Source organism: Drosophila miranda, chromosome 2 (genome assembly GCF_003369915.1).
Source record: "Drosophila miranda strain MSH22 chromosome 2, D.miranda_PacBio2.1, whole genome shotgun sequence".
NCBI lineage: Eukaryota > Metazoa > Arthropoda > Insecta > Diptera > Drosophilidae > Drosophila > Drosophila miranda.
Window position 1 is genome coordinate 9,508,389 of NC_046675.1, and position 20,449 is coordinate 9,528,837.

The window sequence follows — 20,449 nt, forward strand, 5'->3', positions numbered from 1 at the left end:
GTCGAAGCACGTATTTTCCATTAAGCAAACAGCAAACAGCAGACATCAGCCAGCAGTCAGATAGCCACAAGCACATTATGGCCAAAGGCAGAAGGTAGTTCCGGCTCGAACCGTTCCTGGGAAAACCATTTTCTTTCTCCCTCTCCCTCTCTCTCTCGCTCGATCTTTTTTATTTGCAACAATTAAACCCATCAATGGCAGCGCCAGCTGATGCGCTTAAACAGGCCCAAAGACCATTAAGCTCAGTTTGAGTGCGAGTGCGAGTGCGAGTCCGCCGGGGGCTCAGGTTCAGGCTGGGGCATGCCTCAGACTCTGCACACATGGCAGCGCACACTTGACATTTCAATTTCCGCATGCACCCCGAGCGTGCAACAAAGGGGAGCAGCAAAGAGCAGCACAAAAAACTGTAGCCAATTCCATGCGGGCAACGTTGCAAAGTTGCTTTCAATTACCCAGTCAGGACACGCTGGCTGCCTTTTGTTTTTTGCATGCCCGGCACGCCCCCAAAGCGCCCTAGACCTCTCTATCCACTCCGCTCTCCACACTCCACTCTGCAGCGACAGTTGTACAGTTGTACAGTTCTTCAGTCTATTCACATTTTACGCTTTGTTGCTGCCCCGAAACAGTCCTGGCCCGACTGTCTGCTGCTGCTGCTGATGCTGCCTTTCTCCTGCTGCACTTTATTATCCTCACAAAAGTGTAAGATGCAACCCAGAGGGCGTCAGGGGGGGATGCGGACGACTCTGCCACTTCAGGGTTTGAAGTGGACAGGGCAAAACCTGTCAAGTGGCATTAATAACAAAAGCCATCTGAGATAGGGATAAGCAGCCGAGCGTACCTGAAAGTATGCCGCATTTTTTCGCAGGTTTTTTGCTCCACTCTGCTCCGCTTCCTTTCGAATTCGATTGCCGGGTCTTTGAATTATGCTAATTTGCTTTTATCGCTTCGCCTGCAAAGTCAATTTAATTGTAATTTTCAACGCGCCACGCATTTTAGTTTTATTTCCGTCAACGCTTTTTTCAATTTTCCCTCCGGCCAGCCAGCCGAACCCTCCGGCCCCTCTGACCCCTCCGACCCCTTAACCGTTGCCGCGTCTTGCATTTTCATGAGAAATAATTTAATTTGCCTTTTCCACTTCGACGTCCACTTTTCAAACTTTGCTTTCGCCACTTCCTTTTGCGACTTTAGTTGTGCGCCGCCCGCCATCCAACTGCCTGTCTGTATATCTGTCTGGCACTCCCCGCACACTGCCTTGCCGGACCCGTGTATCATTTGGAAATTCAACGCTCGTATTTTTTTCTTTCATTATTGAAAAGGCGAGCTCCAAAAGGAAAAGTTGAGACGAGCGCATAAAACTGCCATAGAAAGTAGCTGCCAGGCGGGGTCTTTGCCATAATGCGATTGGGGGGCGCGAACTGCCACGCTTTGCCGGTTGCCGCTCTCGTTCCGGTCCTGTTCTGTCCGGTCCAGTCCAGTCCAGGCCAGCCATATCCCTCCTCGTCTCTTCTAAATGGAAAAAAGGTTTTGTCACGGCTAAGCACTTTCCACATTCACAAGGGTCGCCGCCAACGCCACTGTCAGCTGCTGTCCCTCCACTGTCCAGAGCCACAGACCACAAACCGCGGACGCGGAGCTTCCGTTTCGTCTTTTTCTTTTTTCATTTGATTTCAATGGTTTATACACAATTTTCATGGCTGTGAGCGACTCTGGAGGTTGGGCAGTAAAGTTTTATCAATATAATTGCAAGGAACGGGGCACTCTTGGGCGTCACGCAGGGAAAGGCCACTGGACAACATCTGGCCTGAGGCTAATGATCGAACCATCTACAAAATTATGAAGATATCTCTCGACTTTCGGGTGGGCTATGACTATGCCAAAATGAAAGTAAGTTAGACTGGAAGAAGTTTCATTCCATAACGATATTATTTTATTACTTTTATTAGTTTACATTCACTTGTATAATCATTTCTATATTAGTTACTTTAGTTAATACTTACCCTACTCTGCTCAAGAATGTAACTCTTAAATCGTTACAACCTTGCGACTCGTTGTTTTGAGTAAGCCCCCGCTCAGATGAAATTTGTCCCTGATGACACTTGATCCATGAGGGGTCCTTATCAGCGGAACCTCCAGTTGCTGGGAACGACAACTACAACGACAACGAAAATGGCTGTCTGCTTGCTTTGGCCCAATCCCAGTATTCTGGAGCATCCTTATCTGGCGTATAACTCGACAAAATGAAAGGGTCGCAATGACAACTCAATGAAAAAGTTAGGCATGCAAACTAAGGACGCAGGCAGTGGAAGCAGCAGGAACATGAAGTTTGATATCATTAAAGGCCACTTATGTGTCAAATGCAACACAGCCGCAGCCGCAGCCGCAGCAGCAGTAGCAGTAGCAGAAGCACCCGCAATGACAGTGCCAGTGGCAGAAATAGAAGGAGCCGGGGCAGGACGACCAAGAAGTCGACGGCACACTTAAATGTCATTGAAATTGAAGCTCACTTGACAAGTAATGCTGGCGCAACAGACCCGCGCCCGCACTCTCATTCTCTACCCACTCTCTCTCTCCCAACCCAACACACATACGAGCAGGGGGGAGGCAGGTCTGAGGATGAACTTAAGTCAACTACACAAAAGCCCTGCCAGTAGACGCTGACAGCTCGCTTCGAGTCTGCCCCACCTACGTATGTGTATATCAGAGTTGTGGCTGTATGTGCGGTGAAATTTTCTATCTTTTTATGCGGGGTACTCTCGTACAGCAGAAGGGTATATTGTACTCGATCAAATGCGAACTTATTTTCGATCAGCATAAATATAAGAAACTTTTGTAATTTCCAATAATGAAGATACCTGTTTCAAAGAAATCTCAAATATTTGCTATAGTCCTTGAATCCATTTTGCTTTGGAGGTTTTTTGGGAAATTTCTCTTCTGACGAGCAGAGGGTATCTTTCAGTTGGAATGTCAGCTATGGGGGTTTTGCTCGTTTCCTCGTAAGCCTGGGAGATTGACATTATCTACGGACACTGAGTGATTTGCTCAGGAAGACGAGGAGAGACGATGAGGAGAAAGTTGACTGTCGCATAATTTTCATAATTGCATTGCCACGCATCAACGGAAATTGCATGCCGCCAACAAGTCGATGTCAATAATTGCCAGGCCAGACCAGACGTACTACCGCTTTGCATGGAGCCGGGCGGACGTGGCGTATGCGTAACCACCGGCGCTGCATTCATGCTGTAGTCAAGCAATTTAAATGCCACAAAAATGCATTAAAATCCGAGGGCATGCATAAATTATTGCACTTTCATTAACAAACATTTTCGGACGCACTCTATCCACCAGCCTTGACTCAATGGCCATTTAATTAATTCCCTGTCAGGCTAGAGCTCATATTAAACGTTGGCTTAAATGATTTATGGCTTAAACAATTTGCCACTTATCAATGCGCACAGGTAAATGAAATGACCAGCCGCAGACCTCGCACTCGCATTTCCAGTGCTCCAATAAAACCCAATGAAGCGTGGCAAATGAACCTCGATTGCCGATTGCCTAAGATGGGGGAACGGGAACCATATCCACAAGCACCCACAAGCCGCAATGGAGTTGTTCTCCTGGTTTTGCCGATACGCCGCACAATTATCCACCTCAGCGAACTCACAAAATCTGCCAAAAACTATTAATATTACGAGGAGGAGGTGCAAGTTCAAAACTTTTCGACCTAACTAAAAGTTTACTTTTCATAGTTGTTGACCCAAGCAAGATATGATCTGTCCATGAAATTGATGATGCATTTTATCGAATATTTACGAGTTTAGATTCAGTAATCGATTAACCAACAATTAACACATTTGGCCAATGGGCGTGGGGATAGCAACAAGTGTTGCCCCTGGCTCGGATTTTAAGCGAACTTTGTCTTATGATTCACTCACTGGCTGCCATGGCTGCTGACTGTGTGACTATGGCAGGGCGGGTGTGGTTGTTGGTACTCTTGTAATATAATAAAACGCTTATTAAATTTTGCCGCTGCTATAACAAGCTGAGCAAGTCCCAGCCACAAAATTGCTGTCCTGGGTTTGCCACAGCACCACGCTTCCGATTCGTTCTTCATCTGGCTGTTGGCTGGTGGCTGCTGGCTCCTGGCTCCTGCTGGCTGTTGGCTGCTGGCACCGTTGCTCTATTTCTTGCCTTCATGATAATGATGCGGTCTTGTTATGGCTTTTTGTTGGCACCGGCACCGGCACCAGGCCAGAGACCAGGACTGGCATCATCATCGGCACCATCACCGTCGCCCTCTTTGGGGCCAGACTGTTGCGGTCTGCACCACTCAACAAGCATTGCAGACCTACCCAACCTCGGCGAAAACTTTTCGTGTACTGCCAAACACTTTTTCCTCCTCCTTCAGCTCCTTCTCTGCTGCTGCCGCTTCTCTCGTAGTTATTGTTGTTGCAGTTGTTGCGGCAAGAGAAAGTTCAGGGTATCCATGGCTTTGGGCTCCAGAGGGCTCCAGAGGGGGAGGATAAGCACCCAAGGGGGGGAGAGCTTGTATTAGCATTGTGTCAGCCATGGCAACTTAAATAATTTGCTTATTTTTGGGGCTTTTTATTGTTGTGGCGTAATTATATTTTAATGACACTTTAAGCACAAATTATGACGTCTCTGGGTGTGTGTGTCCTGGTCCTGGCCCTGGCCCTGGCCTGGGAGGGGGCTGGAAATTGAAAATGGAAGGTGCGAAAGCTTGATGAACTTGAAATGAGTTTGGAAAAGTTTCGGGACTGTAGGTTATGGGAACTATTTGAGGGTTATAAAGTTAATTATTATTATACTTGGCAACTTTTGTTGCGTGAAGTCCTAGAAGGTATATAAAATAGTGAAAGAGGCACCAAAAATTAATGAATATTCCCAGAGTACATTGGACGGGTTTCTTATAACTGTCTTACTTTGATACATGTACAACCAAGTAAGTAGAACCTTTGCAGATGCCATGTTTTAGAGCCCACGGATGGCTAGAGCTGGAACATAAATAGTCCCTTCCTGGTCATAAAATTCAGACATGCCAACTCGGGTTATACTTATCTAAACCAAAGGAGAACTGGCACGAAGAGGCACTGCCTGCCGGATAGCCATTAAAGCCGTAAATCTAAAATTAAATGCCGAGATAAGCGGACTACGTAAATTATGCCATTTGCTTGGGCCCAAGTTCACACCAAACAATTTCCGACACGAAAAGGCGCAAAAAGCCACACACCATCATGCCACACACATGCGGAGGGCCAAGCAAAAAGCAACAGGACCCAGCAGCAAAACATCTTCAATAGCTTCAAGCTTGCTGGCCCGGGCTCTTGGTTGTCGGCCCTTGGTCCTGCTTTCTCGCCAAATTATAACAATTTTGTAATTTATTTAAGAGCTGCACATAAATGGCCAAAGTCATTTGTTTAAGCGTAGCCCCCAGTCCTCCATTCTCATGTGGCTGTTCTGGCTCTTGTTTGTATGTGTCTGCTAATAATTCACTTAAGCTGCGCTGCATAAAATGCTTTTAAATTTAATTACAAAGCATTTTCGCCAGTGAATCGCACAGTGCGTATACTCAATATCCACGCTGCTTAGCAAAAGACCAGAAGCGGCAGCGGGAAAGGAAAGATCAGAGAGCAGAATGAAGAAGACAGAGAGCATGGCATACCTGTATGGAAATATTAATGACAAAGCAAATATGTTTGCCTGGCAATCGAGTTATGCAATTTCATTTGACGCCCGGCGATGATTTATCGGCCCAAGTGGGTGCCTTGCCTCTCACGCCTGCGGCAAGTGCTGCAAATTGAGTGGATTCATCATTTTGCCGGAGCACAGAAACATCATAATAGCTTTCACCTTTCCCCCTCGTTACGACCGCACGATATGGGAATAACCTTTCGTATTTGCCATGATATATGAAAATGATAATGCGCTTTGACAGCTGTAGCTCTCAACCACACAGCCACACTTCCCAGCGCACGAGCAGGTGTACGATAACGAGTATGTGTGTCTGTTCAAGTGGCATTCAATGCGTGCAACATGCTCGCCCGCTCGCTGCCTTTCGATTTGCCCTAGGTCAAGTATTTTTTTGAAAAACTTTCAAATTCTGCCAGTGCTCTGCCGCAGTCGGCGCCGGAAGAGCGCGCCTGCGCTCTGCGTTTGTTGACAGCAGAGAGAGACAGCAGCAGCGGAAGCAACACGTGCTCGACCAATTTATTGAAGAGTGGGGGTGAACATGAAGGGTAAACAAATAAATAAGCAACAACAAAATGTGCGAGCGAAAAGCTGAATGACAGTTTACGCTAAAAGTCGCGTAGTAAGGCGGTGCTGGCGTTGATAAAAAACGGCGTGGCATGGTCGAGAGAGAGGGAAACAGACTCGTGGTTGGCTGTCGTGCTTTATGTAGCATAACTTTTGGCGCCAAAGTGGCATTCGTGCATCGGACAGTCCGTGTGATTTATGATGTCAGATGCCACCGCCGAGGTGATGAAGTGCCCATGGACCACAGAGCCGCAGGATTGTGAAATGGCAAAACGTGTTGTACTCTGAATGGAAATGGCAAAAAAAGTAAATATAAATAAGGATAGAAAACTAGTCAAAGGTATTGAACTTTGTGGTTATTGACAGATGAGATTTCGAATATTTTATGAAATAACAATGAATAGAATGATGGCTTAGCATTGAATAGATATTCAAATAAATATGGGTTGTCAAATAAATGAATTTTCGATTTTATATAAGTTCGAAGAGAACAGTATATTGAAAAACTCATGCAAAGTCGAATTGATTAAGCGTTGTTAAGGAATTCGTTCACTGAAAATAGTGTCAAAACTGTAGTTAGTTTTTTGTAAAAATTGTAACCTCTAAGCATTTAAACAAGGAATTCGTCTAAATTAAAGAATTTGTTCAACAATTATCCGGTGGGTATTTTATGCCACTGAAAAATTATTTGTTTTTTAAAATTTTTCTTAAATTTATTATTTTAAAATATGTCAACAACAAGTGCACTCTGCCTCTGTCCCGCTCTTCTCTCTGTCTTTCTCGCTTTGTCCGAGACTTTGTTTTACTCATTCTCTCACTCTATGCCATAGAATGCTCTCCTCTCTCTTTGTTGGTGCATGCCAGACAGATAGCAAAGAGAGCGCCAAGCGAGAGAAGAGAAACACCAAAGCCTGCGTCGGCGCTGCGTTGACTGCGGGGCTGGCAGAGCAGTCGGCGCCGTTCGATTGGGGGCCACGTGTGGCAACAGTTACAGTTACAGCCTGGACTGGGGTTTGGGGGCGGGTGTGAAGCGATTACGCTGACAGAGATAAGCCCCACCGACAGACGCTGCTGTCGAGGATGATACGGGCAGAGGCTGCTGGCAGTAACGCAGGCAGCAGGCAGCAAAGGACGATTGCAGGATTCAGTCATTGCCGGCGTTTCGAACTGTTTGGACGTGTCCATCGGACGAAATCGGAAATTGTTGCGAGTGGTAATGGCAGAATCACAGTGTTTTAGTATTAGTTAAGCATATCCTTCCACACACACACACACACACACATGTGATAGTTGTATCGGTGTATCGGTGTATGGGTGAGTGTGTGTGCTAGGCACTATTTGGGGATTTAATGGAAAAAGCATTAATGGATGCTGCCGTTACCGCTGCCGCCTCGGGGAGTGACTACAGCTAGAGCGCCATCGGTGATAGTGGCCAGTGTGTGTATGTATGTATGCGTGTGTGGTGTGTGCGTATGTGTCTGGGCATAAAGGGATAAATATGTATCAATGTACACGTGTGTGCCTGTGTGGGTCTGCTGGGCTGTGTAATTTTGTTGCTGCCTAAAACTATGCAGCACAATTTTGTTTGCTGACATTTTTGTTTGCTCTCTCGCTTGCTCATGTGTGTGTCTGGGCCTCTGTGAGACCTCTCGGCTTGTGTGTGTGTGTGTATGGTGTTTGGTTTTATCGTGGATTTTACTGACTTTACGGGTTATTTGTCCGCACGAATGTGTTCATAAAAAATGTAACAAAAGTGGATTTTCGCTGGCCCGAAACGCTTTGTGTGTGCCTCGGACGCCCCCCTAACGTGAACGGAAGCGGAAACGGAAGCTGGCTGGTGCATACACAACACACACACACGCAGACACAGCGAGGGGCAGCCCTGGCAAGTGGATAAAGTAAATTGAATAAAAGGTGAAATAATTTGAGCGCTAAGCAGGCCGGCCGAGGTCTGCAAAGTGAAGGCTAATGGAAAAGTGTGAAAAAGGTTGCAAAGTGAACCCGAAAAAAAAAAACTGAGAAACTCCTTCGAAATTCCAATTTCCCAGTCAGCCGTGGGAAAAATGCAAATGTAGCAGCAACCGACAGCCAACGAAGAGCTACAATGGTGACTTTTTGTGAAACTTTATGGAGCGCAGAGCGCTGCCAGGCGGCAAATTGAATCGAATGGCCACGGCGCTGTCAACGCTGACGTGCCGTGAAGCATGTGCCATGCGATTATCAAAGTGTGATAAAATTGCGGCAACAATAGCCAGAAAGCAAAAAAAAAAAGCGAAAAAAAGGAACCAGGAAAAAACGTATCGGAACGAGGAGAGAGGAAAGCGGAGGATAAAAGGAAGAAGGATGAAAAATCGTAGCCTAGTCACAGTCCATAAAAATTTACCGTCTATGCACTGCGTATAATTTATGGTCGCGAGGCTTCTTTCTGCTCTGTATCCGCTTCCTTCTTTTCCACCCACTCCTTATATATTTTTTCTGGCCACCTTTTGGCAATTGTTGAATGCAGCCGCATTTTTTTTCGTCTAGCATATGTAAGCTGCCAGCCATATGTGTTAGTTCATGTATGTGTGTGTGTGTGTATGTGTGCATGAGGCATTCCCTGGCTGAGGGCCAAAAATAATAAAATCACAATTTGATGCCAGACAACTCAATGTAAGTGCTGGCTGGCCGAAGATCTTGCATGCATGCAGATTTCCTCCAAAAGACTAAGGACTCCCATTCATTTGGAGCAGGAGCTGGAACTCGAAAAGCAAATCCAGCAGCAGTCTGTGGCCCAAGATAACGAGGTAATTTCACTGAATGATTCGCAGTTTTTATTTTCCGCTCGGCTCGGAATTTCCGTGCTGCTTAGTTTAAGCAAATTGAGTTGCAGTGGCTTTTGCAGCGCCAATAAAAATTGCACAACTTCGATGGCTTTTTGGTATCCTTTTTCGCTTCTCCTCGTCCTCTCTCTCTCTCTCCGCTTCTCTCTGTATCGTTGGCGTATTTTGGGGTCTTGCTTCTAGGATCCACAAGCTATTGAATTATGCATTGCCCCTAGATAAGCTCGAATGTTGCATAAGGTTGGCATTGCCACTCGAACGGGCTGGAATTGGCTGCCGGTTAGTGGGATGGGTCCCAGGCGGGTAGGGTCCTCTATTAAATTTTAATCTGTGAAAATATTTGTATGCACCGAATGAGAGTGAAAAGCCAATCGGAAAGAGAGCTCTGGCTGTGATAGGGCCCTTACAAAGCAAAAGGGAATTCGGGTTGGAAAAACGTATACATTTCTATTGGAATGTTTTACGAGCTGTTCTTTTTCTTTGTTGCTTCTACGAGTATCTTTTATAAATGTTGCGCATTGCTTCGTCCTGGAATTTAGTGGATTTTCCAAACATTCGTCAAACTTTTCAGAGTTTTTGTAGCCTTCCCATTCAATACAATCAACGCCCTATAAGACATAACCGTTTCTCCAAGTGCTGCTGTAATTTGTGATCTCATTATATCGTCACGTCCTTCCATCGCACCAATTCCGTCGCAAATTACTTCCTCATTTATCACCTTTACTCGCCATCAACCGCGACATTCAGCCGTTTAAAGAGTTCGCTGTCAGCTTTTGTACCAATTAAATTTATTTGTTAGACAGCGCCATGGCCAAAGCCCTCGCAATCCACTCAAGTCAACTTTATTCATAATAACAACAAGAACCTCTCGCTGCACGAGAAATACACACAGCAGCGGTGACAGTGGCATCAGAGGCAGCAATGGCACAAAGGCACTCCAAAACGCCAGAGGGACAAGAACAAGAACAAGAACAAGAACAATGATAAAGCGGCAGCCCCCAGCTCGGGGGTCTGTCAATGTGACAATGCAGCATCGCTGAACCGTTAGCTGCCCCAGCTGCTGCCTATCCCATACCATTCTACCTTTCTATACGTACGGGTACATACAATATATACTAGTATCTGCCACCTCTTGATCCCCGTTGGGAGCGGGAGCGTTGCAGCGACAAACAATAGAAAGTTGCCATGGGAGAACAAAAAATATGCGCGCCCATTACATTTTGTTGCTTTGGCTCATTTTTCTTGTTGCTGTGCGGCCCCGGCAGACAATTGTTGTGCCAGAATTGATGTAATATAAAAGGTGGCCAAACATTTGTTGGGACACGCGAAATGAGGAGGAGCACTCTGCATAGGGGATGGCGGCTGGCAGGGAAAAATGTTATTAGGTGGCTCGTCGCCTTTGGATTTCCGCCCAGTCCTAGTCCCAGTCTCCAGTTCCAGTTCCACTTCTGTCCGGTTCTGGGGAGCTGGGTACATTGTTCCAGTGGCCGCTTTTGTGCGGGGCCATAGCCGTAGCCGTAGCCATAGCCATAGCCATTTACGAGTATGGAGTCCGCGACGGATGCTCTTTGACTTGCGGCCTAAGCCATTGTTGGCCGTAACCAAAGAGTTGCACTTCAGTCTGGGCGAGTGCAAATGGATCCATTGTTTGGGGGGATTGGGAAGGAGAGAGCTTGAAGTGGGTGCTGGCGACAGGAAATTGCTTGGGTTGGGGCGCTGTTGTGTTGCTTAAAGTCGCCTTTAAACTCCCGTTGGGCAGGAAGTCGGGCATATAAATTGCCAGGCTGTCAACCGACGCTAAACGCAAACACATCCGCCCCAAAGTACGAGTACGAGTACGAGTACGAGTATGCATAACACAGTTCACATCGCATGCACTGCGCCTGCAAGCGAGGGCCGAGTATAAAAAGAAAGCAAACATCGCAGGTGACGAGCATTAAAACGATTCAACAGCTCCGACTCAAAGCAAGAAAAATTATATTGCTTAACGCCTGCCACCCTCTCCAGCCGCGCCTCTCACCGGATAAGGGCGTGGCAGTTGCGGATGCAGCAACGTTTAACCTCAGCCAGGGACCTAGTGAAGGGGTGGCTAGTGGGTGGCATGGCATTTGCGCTCGACTGCCTCTGAAACACATGAAGGCATGACCAAGGGTGCCAGTCTTTGAATTGTTGCTCTTGCTGTTGCTGTTGCTGTTGCCACACTGCTATTGCTTTTGCTTACGCTGCATTGTGCTGTTGCTGTTTGTTGTGGCGTTTCCCACTCAAAGCCTTTCACACCGCACAAAACATACACGGGGCAAAAAAAAAACACCTCCATCCGTCCACTCGTGTGCTCAAGGTGCATGCCACGCTGAGGACTCCTGAAGTATCCAGGCCCATTGGCCAGCAGTAGCAGGAACCTTTGCAAGTAGCCTCTTTTGGGGATTTCATTGTGCAAGATTGATTACCCTGTTAGCAACTGTTGCCAATTGTTGGAGCTAAGCTTCAGGATGCTAATGCTTTCTTGGGGAGCTCTCATTGTCTTATTATCATCTAGCTGGTGCTGGAGGATGAGTAGCGCAATTTCAATACATTTTAACACATTCTCAAGAAATCTACCCTTTTCAAGAAACTCCTAGGTAGGTTATGTAACAAAAGTTCACAGTGTCTGCTTCAAGTTGAGGAAACCTTTTGGTGTCCCCAGTCCCAAGTGACCGTCAAAGACTTCGAAAGTCACTTCAGATTTTCACAAAAGTTTTTAAGCCTCTACTTGTCAGTCTATTGAAATGTCGGGAATAAGATAAAAATATCAGTCTGAGTCAAATTAGTGTTAATAAGGTTTCCGCCTTACCACATTTTCACATTGATTTATAGTCGAAAGTCACTCAAGATGTTTCTAAAGTTTTTCTTGTCTTTAGGATTAAAAAGCGAAGAATATTCTTGCAGAACAAATGCAATTCTTATTACACATGCACGATGGTAGGGTCATAGAATTTCTTAAACCAATGCTTGTATGTATAATACATCTAACGAGATAAATATTGAGTATTCCGCTCATCCGAAAGTGCTGATTTCTGCTATAGACAAGGAATGTCCGCATTGTCATCGCTCAAATTCAAACATGAGTGAGATGGTATGTTTTGCGGACCTGAAACGGACTTGCTCATTGGCACGGATACAGCTTCAAACCTGTTCCTGAGGTCCACGCGCATATTCAAACTATGCTATCAAATAACATCGTTCCAATAACATGCCGGATCTAATAAAAACGGTTTTAGGTTTAAGAACATATGTAAAAATATATTTGTCTGATTGACTGATGGATTTTTAAACACAATCTGGAAATCCGAAACTATTTCAAAATCCTATGACAGTGCCGGGATTTATTTGTATTTAAAGGTAAAGTTAAAATAGACGAGCAAAGACGAGCATTACCAATAGTCAACTTTTTGGTAAAACTGCGATCCATTTACGCTATTTAATTACCCCAGTTGAAGAACCTCTATTGAATAATTCATAGTCAATTAGCGAAACGTTGGGAAAAAAACTTTTGCCACGCTGGGGACAACGCCAACATGAGCGTGTGTTTTCGCAGCCACTGGATTATCAAAACAAATAAACAGCCATAATGTTCATAGTCACACATCGCAGAAAAATAAATAAACTGAATAAAACCAGAGCTCAACACGCACACCCGCTCTCAGACACATGTGCCTGAGCCGGGAGTTACCATAATCTAGAGTGACAGAACTAAAGCGGCGGCCACATACTCGTATTTAGTGTCAAATTTGCTGACAGTTAGCAGTTATGACACCAGGCACACATACGAGGACAAGCCAAAGTAATCGCTTTGTGCGACGGAGCTGGAGCGGAGGCTGGGGCAGTATCCTGACAACTGGAGATGCCCCGGCCTCAGGTCTCTCCAACTCCCGCCTGAAGCAGGAGCGCTTGGAGACAGACTCTGGCAGTTGGACGGGCCAAAGAGCGACACACAAAAGCGGGAAAATAAAAACTCATTAAAAATGAAAGGCAAACACACCCACCCACCCGCCCACACTGAGAGAAAGAGCCCACACACTCAGGTTTCCGTTTCCTTTTTTTTCCCTCTCTTGTTTGTAATGACTGTGACGCCGTGCAAGTGTTAGGCAAAGAAACGAATTGCTCGTGGCAAATCGCTCGACAAAAGACGCTGCAAAAATAAACAAATCATTTAAAATTCTCAATTAAATGCAAACAGAGATGCCTCACACACGCCCACACATGGGTCGAGACCGTCTAAGCCGCCCCGCCACTCAATGAAAAGGTGTCAAGTTGCAAACATAAAAAGGAACTCTTCAGTGTGACCCTCACCGCCCAAATAGACCTTCCCCTTCTCCCGCCCAGACTCTCCAGCTTCTGTCGATTCTTGTAATGGGTGTCATGATGATGTTTATTTAGTCGCTAAGCTAAGTGCCCGCCCGACTAAGGATGGAAAAGGATTCGGCTCGAACTTTCTACTGGGCTGTTGAACTCCTGCTTCTCGACCTCAAAACATGTTTATGTCTTCTTCATTGTAGTCGGGCGCTCATGTATTCCATGGGGTTGGAGCGAAGCGGAGAGAACTTGGCCTGTGCCATTCCAAATAAAATTTAATGATGGCAAAAGTCATTCATTTCGTATGCTCGCTCATAAATACTCGTTAAATGTATTTACCAAGAGCTCTACAGCAAAGCAAACGGAGGATTGCTCTCTGTGCGAGTGTGTGTCGTCCATGTATTTACGGCTACATGTTGTGGATGTGGCAGAGGCAGTGGCAGTGGCAGTACCAGTACCAGAAGCCTCCCAATGCGGCGGACTGATGTTGATTTCTCGCCTATGTCGTCGTGTGTTGTCGAGTCTGGCATACGTATTTATTCAGCACTTTGTGTTCTGTATCCCGAATCGTATTGTTGTAATTGTCGCTTGGATTGTTTGCGCAACTCAGACTGCAAATCGTTGCCCAGCCAGTGTCCTTTATCACGAAAATGATTTGAACTTGACACGAAAATGTACAAAACAGTTTGGGGGAAACGCTTTCATCGGGTATGCATATTGAAATTTAAGAGTACAGGGTACAAGGGGAACATATATGATATATAACATGCATAGCTTTCACACTGTATTCTGAAAATATTCAGTCTGAAACACGGTCAGAGAACTGTTTCACTCGAGCTCCTAATGTTCAGACAATAATAAAAGTTTGAATAATAATCCGAACTGCCCCAAAACTATTCCCATCATTAAATATATAACGACACATTTTAGCTTATATTTGACTCTGCTAATCTTTATTTACAAAAACATTTCGGACTGGCCGGAAGCATACAATAATTGCTAAAACCCTCCTTTTTTTTGTTGCTCTCGAGACTCTGAGTTTTACAAATTGGCCAGCCAAACAAAAGAAAGCCAAACATTTTCATAATGCATATGTAAATTAAAACGTTGGCTTTCGTTTTCTATATATTTCAGGTGGCTGGATACAAAGGAAACATAACTGCACAAATTTCCAAACAAAAACAGAATAGAGGAAAAACAGAAATAAGCAAACAGCAAACAGCAAGCAGTTTATGCAAAAGGCAAACACAACCAAAACGAAAGACCGACCTTTGTGCCCGTAGATGTTCCTGCATATTGCATATTGAGAAAATAAACAAGCAGCTGGAATAATAAACGAAACTAAATTTAATTTTCTACATCCAACACAGAATTTACATGCAACGAAATGAGTTTATTAGAGCTTCTTCTTCTAGCCAAGTCAAAAGGTAAGTTCTGAGTTTTTATACCCTTTCAGAAGAGTTAGTCCACTCTTGCATCACGGAAGCTTACAATGCACGAAAGGAGAGACTTTTATTTCCCTGTACTATTACTGATATATTCTTGCGCGACCTGGAAGAGTATTTCCAGTGTCGGTGTTCACTGTTGAACGCCCTTCCTGTTTTCGTCCTGCTCCTGTGGCTGCTGGCTTCTGGCAAATAAACAACTCAGACTGCATAAATATATCTGAAAAGTGAACTGCATCCACGCAAGCCGCAGCTAAGGAGGCTCGGCTGCGAATCAGGCTTGCCCCTGTGGCAAGCGAACGAAACCGAATCCAAATTAACCGCATTTATGAGTTGCACTTGAGGCACAAAGCACACACATGGCTGGGGAGTGCAGACTGCCGGCAGCAACAGCTACAACGACATTAAAGTTTTAAGCAAACTATACTCGAATACGGATAACGACAATGTTGATAATTAACCTGCTACACGCTCTCTTTTCACCTCTCCTTGGGGGTTACTCCTTTTCAGCGCTCACTGCCACAGCATTAGGGCTGCTGCTGCTGCTCGTGTTCCTGCCACTGCCGCCAGTCCTGGCCACAAGCGGCTTACGTGTGCCTACATTCCTGCTGGAGCCCGCACCCCGGCTGCTCTTTGGCAACGACACGGGGGCACAGGTTAGCTGCACGGCGCACGGCCACCCACCGCCCGTCGTGTCCTGGGTGCTGCGCGACGGAACGCTGGCGACCCAGGTGCCGGGACTGAGGTAAGTTTTGCGGTCGCCGCAACAATGCGTTTATGTAATAATAAGCGTATGTCTGTGAGTGTGTGCCGTATGTATGTAGTGTGTGTTTGCATAAGTATGTGCCGTCTGGCTTCCTGACGGCGGTTTTGGAAGTCACATTGTTGCGGCTTCTGTTCGCGGGGGACCCTGCATTAAAGTTATTTCTGGAATCGCTTTCGTTTTAATTGACATTGCTGCGTGCCTGCGCAAAGACGCTGCAAAGTCGAGCTGTGAAAATCAATGTTAACAGACGCATTCCCCAGAAGCCTCTTTGTGGCAGCGGTTTCAATGGAAGCATCAGAGACCGAGGGGCCCCAACAAAGGCGCGCTTTTGCTTGTTGCCTGAAAAGGCCAAAGAAATTGCACAAAAGTAATGCTGCTGCTGCAACGGCATCTGCGGCAGTCATATGTTAATGCCAGGCCCCAACCACAACGCCAGCCCATCTACCCCACCCCCGCTCACTTCTATCTATTTGTCTGTGGCAGCTTTGTGAACATTTAAAATATTAAAAATGTCGCCTGACAACTTAAATGCGATGCGAGAGTGCACACACGTACTTGCAACATTAATCAAGACGAGTACATTAGTCGTTCAAGTGCAAACAAAAGTAAATATTTAATTTGCGGTTTCTCCTGCTGGCCTCCATTAGCCGGGGCTCTGCACAATTAACGCATACACTCGCATAGATTTGCATCCGCAACTATTTGTTTGGTTTAGGCTGCTGCTGCTGTTAACAAATTGCTGTTGATCCATACGGAGGGCTCTTAAACGGACTATTATATAACGAAAGCACGCGGAAATAAAACCAAACGGAAACCGAAATAAATCGTAAAAAATAGCGCACATGCCACGGCACGACCCGAAAATGAATACCTATAAAACATTGTAAAAACACACGCAGGGCAACACATATGGCAACGAAATTTACTAAAAGAATTTTTATGTTTCGCAAAATGAAATGTCATTCCAAATACGTGATCTCACACAGGATATGTCCCACACACACACACGCATACTCACGGCAAAAGCCGGGCATTACAAGTGTGTGAGTCCCCCCGAAAAAAAGAGGAGAGGAACTCGAATGCGACGGCAGTGCATAGAAATGAAACAAAATTTATTTTAAGCTACTAAAGAGCATAGTTCAGTTCAAGTGACGGGTTGTATACGTACATATATAGGACGTGTACTTATCTACCCAACCAACAGACAGAGAGACGGATAGACGGACGGAAAAACTGTCGACGGACAGCCGAGAACGGAGAACGGACAACGGTATGGAAAGCTCTTTTTCCCTGTGCTCCCTGCGAACGCAATAGACGTAAACAAATTGCTGGCACTTAAACATTTTTGAAAACAGCGCTTGATGAAGTTTTCCCTTTTTCGGTTGATGCTGTTTGCCATCTCGCAAAGGACAACTCTGCATCAGCCCAGCCCCAGACCCCATACGAATCCTCATCCTTGTCGTCGGTGCTTGTTAGTCCCGACTGCAGTGGAGATGATTAGCGGGCACTGGCAGTGAGACTGCAGCAGGACTGGATGATGGGGCCTGCATGAGTTATGTGATGGGAACCTGATGGGTTTTGTGTTCTGTTGCAGCCACAACGATAATCAAATGGCTTAAAGCCCTGTGGCAGCTTAAAGTCTGATTTCGCATCTCATGTGCACTGACATGCGGATTACGGAACAAGGCAGGCAGGCAGCAGGGGAAGTCCTGGGAATGCGAGAGAAATGTTAGTAATTACGATTTGATTTCGAAGACGAAATAACTAAGCAATGCAGAATGCAAAGGCATATTTTGGACATCCCAAAGCTGTTGTTGCAGAGTCTACTACCGCAAACTACAGCAGCTTAGACCCTTTCATATCATTTATGTTCAACAAATGCACATGCATATGTAAAATATGTGTATGTGTTTATACATAGATATAAGTATTCCTCTATGACTACACACAGCATTACGCTTATTGCATTTTTATGTAAATTCACACTTTGCGCTCCATGTACTTGGACCTGTGTGCCATGCTCGTAAAAATACTGGTACTCGCCAGCAAATGGCAGGCACTTTGCTGGCGCTTTTGTGGAACAAATTTGTGTGTTACGTTCTCGCCTCAGTCGCGCTCCTTCTTCCTTCCAAATAAATAAATAAATAAATACGAAGCCCGAAGAATGTGCCCACTAAAATATTGCATTTTGCCTTTCGCTATTCGGTTCTTTTGTGTACTTCTAGGAAAATATCTGGCAACGGCACGCTGCACTTCCCACCGTTTTTGGCGCAATATTATCGCACGGATGTGCACGAGGCCACCTACCGCTGCAAGGCCAGCAACGAGGCAGGCACCATTCTCAGTCGCAACGTTCAGGTGCAGGCAGGTAAGCGTAAAGTACAGTAAAGTAGCTGGCCGACTATTGAGAGTGGAGTGTGGAAGGCTGTAGGTACTGGCACTGCCTCCCACCATTAGCATGCAACACCAACTATGGTGGGGCTTCAGGGGATCCACGAGGAGGGAAAAGCTGTTGGGCGCATTATGTTGACAGCATTTCGAAGCCGCTCACGTTTGGAGCAGGCGGATTCCTCTGCGCCGATGGGTGCCCCTGCATTCTTTGCGATTCTGCTTTCTGCCACCACCCTGGGCCTGTCACCTGTGCGCCAGTTTTTCTTTCTTTCCACCATTTTTTTTTTTCCTATTTCACCTCATATAACATTCATTTCCTGTGCATTTCCTGACATGTGCTGCCATCATGCCTTGAGGCGATCAATGCAACATATTTTCCCCCCCTCCCTCTACAACATTTTGCCCGAAATTAACTTAATTATTTTATCCTCTCTCTGTTGACATTTCCCCGTTCGCAGGCCTCTTAATGCTTGACCTCGAAAACAGCGAGCGTTGAGCGTATTTACTTACTGGCCCACAGCCCCAAGCCCAGAGTAAACCAATCCTCCACCACTGCCCCCAAAAAACCAACGATGCATGATAGTCGCTTAAAATCTCATTCAATATTTACACTCTGCATTTTCCATGTGTATCATTTGTGTCACTCTTTTTCTACGAGGTAAAAGAACAACAGGCAAAAGGAATCGACTCCTTGTATACCCCAGAAACTTGTATCATCAATAACAGCTTTTCAGTTGTATTCCGACTCATTTCCTTGTCCATTTAATATCGAATTTAGGAGGAATATATAAAATGTGAGAATGTGGATTGTAAATGGAACTATGAGACTTCATATACCTTGAAGAAGGGAACTTCAGTAGATGGTATCTTACAGTCGACTTTAGCGCTATTACTTGCTTCGATCTGTTCCTCCATGAGTACACTGACACACACACCGACACACTCATACAGATACATATATCCTTTCGTCTCTTGTGTGATTCTTTTTCCTTTCTTTCGATTTTCGTATTTTGTCTGCTCTTCAACTTCCGTTTTGCATGTAATTTCAAGCGATTTCATTCATTTAAACTGCTGCCATTTTTGCATTGTGCCACGTTTATTGCCCCCGCTTGGTCCTGCTGTTGTCGCAGGCGTTACCCGATGGTCGGGATGGTCGCCATGGATTGCGATGCTGCTACACCCGAAAGCGTTTTATGCGCTCATCTGTATGCGCCGTTTGCGCCAACGGGCAGACAGCAACGTTTGTTGACTTTTATTTCCACTCGGGATCCTGCTCTCTCCTTTCCAGCATCGAGCATACGTATATACGATATATCTCTGACAGTCTTTCTCTGATTTTTGTTTCTGTTTCTTCTGTGCTCGCCCTGACTCTGACTGTGACTCTGGGTCTGGTTCTTGTTCTGCCTCCGCCTCCGCCTCTCAGTGGTGCGTCGTCAATTTCATGTGCACGTGGAAAACACTGAAGTCTATTTGGGAAATTCGGCGTTGATTAAGTGCGCCATACCGGAATATGTACGGCCCTATGTACGCGTGGCCAGCTGGCATCGCGGGGAGGAGATACTGCTGCCGGATCTGTCGGATGTCGGTGAGTGTTGCCACATTTTAACACACACCCCCCAGCCCTGTGTGGGTGTTGGTGTTTATCTGCTACTGAAATTTATGTGCACACAATTCTTTTTGTTGTGTGCTACCAATGAAGTTGCAGTATCGCTCCGGGGGGGTTGGGATGGGAGAGCGTTGACATTTATTGGAAATGATTACGTATACGCAGTGGGTGCGGGATATGCTTTGATTTTGCTGTAGTTCTTTCAGCTTTCAGCCCTTGGTTGCTGCAATTGCAATTTCTCTGACCCACGATTATTATTTCTGCACAGCGGGTCGCTACGTGGTCCTGGCCGCCTCCGGAGACCTGTACGTTCGCTCTGTGCGCTCCGAGGATGGCCTGATGAAGTTCAGCTGCCTGGTGACCAACACTCTGAATGGGGAGCGGCAGCGCAGCGATGCAGTGATGCTGCAGGTTAAGGGTAAGCTACGACAATCAACCCCAGCGGGCGAAGCATCAGCAAAATCACTCATTGTACACTTCCACAGAACTAAGCAAGAACCTGGCACCACGCACCACCCAGAAGCCCGTGATGGAGATTCACGTGGAGCGTGGAAACGATGTTCATCTGCCGTGCAACATACAGGGCAATCCATTTCCCATATTCACGTGAGTTATACAACTTCCATATTTTACCATAGCCTTTGTTCTCTCTTTACTGTGTTCTGTTTCGTTTCGGGGGCTAATTTTATCCGTTTTTGCTGCCACTGCCAGTGCCATTGCCTGCTGGCGGCCCAAATCTGTATCTGTATCTGAGTATCTCCGCAGTTGGCAATAAAATAACATCACGCAGCGGCCGACAGGAGGAGGGTTCTAG

The 20,449-nt window shown here is 45.9% G+C and overlaps 1 protein-coding gene across 6 annotated transcripts in view; it reads left to right on the forward strand.

Annotated features, from left to right (window-relative positions):
- Nucleotides 1-6,900: 6,900 nt before the first annotated feature.
- Nucleotides 6,901-20,449, forward strand: part of LOC108157559 (Down syndrome cell adhesion molecule-like protein Dscam2) — a 29,820-nt gene continuing 16,271 nt past the window's right edge. For 2 of the 6 annotated variants that reach the window (XM_017289670.2, XM_017289672.2), the window contains exons 1-8: nt 6,902-7,486; nt 8,800-9,059; nt 14,562-14,854; nt 15,383-15,617; nt 17,864-18,006; nt 19,453-19,614; nt 19,904-20,053; nt 20,121-20,241. In XM_017289670.2, coding sequence (XP_017145159.1) covers nt 14,815-14,854; nt 15,383-15,617; nt 17,864-18,006; nt 19,453-19,614; nt 19,904-20,053; nt 20,121-20,241 — 851 coding nt within the window. In that variant the 5' untranslated portion in view covers nt 6,902-7,486; nt 8,800-9,059; nt 14,562-14,814. Of the gene's footprint in view, nt 7,487-8,799; nt 9,060-14,561; nt 14,855-15,382; nt 15,618-17,863; nt 18,007-19,452; nt 19,615-19,903; nt 20,054-20,120; nt 20,242-20,449 lie in introns of all 6 variants that reach the window. The other 4 variants (XM_033389632.1, XM_033389630.1, XM_017289671.2 and 1 more) reach the window with 4 other exon arrangements.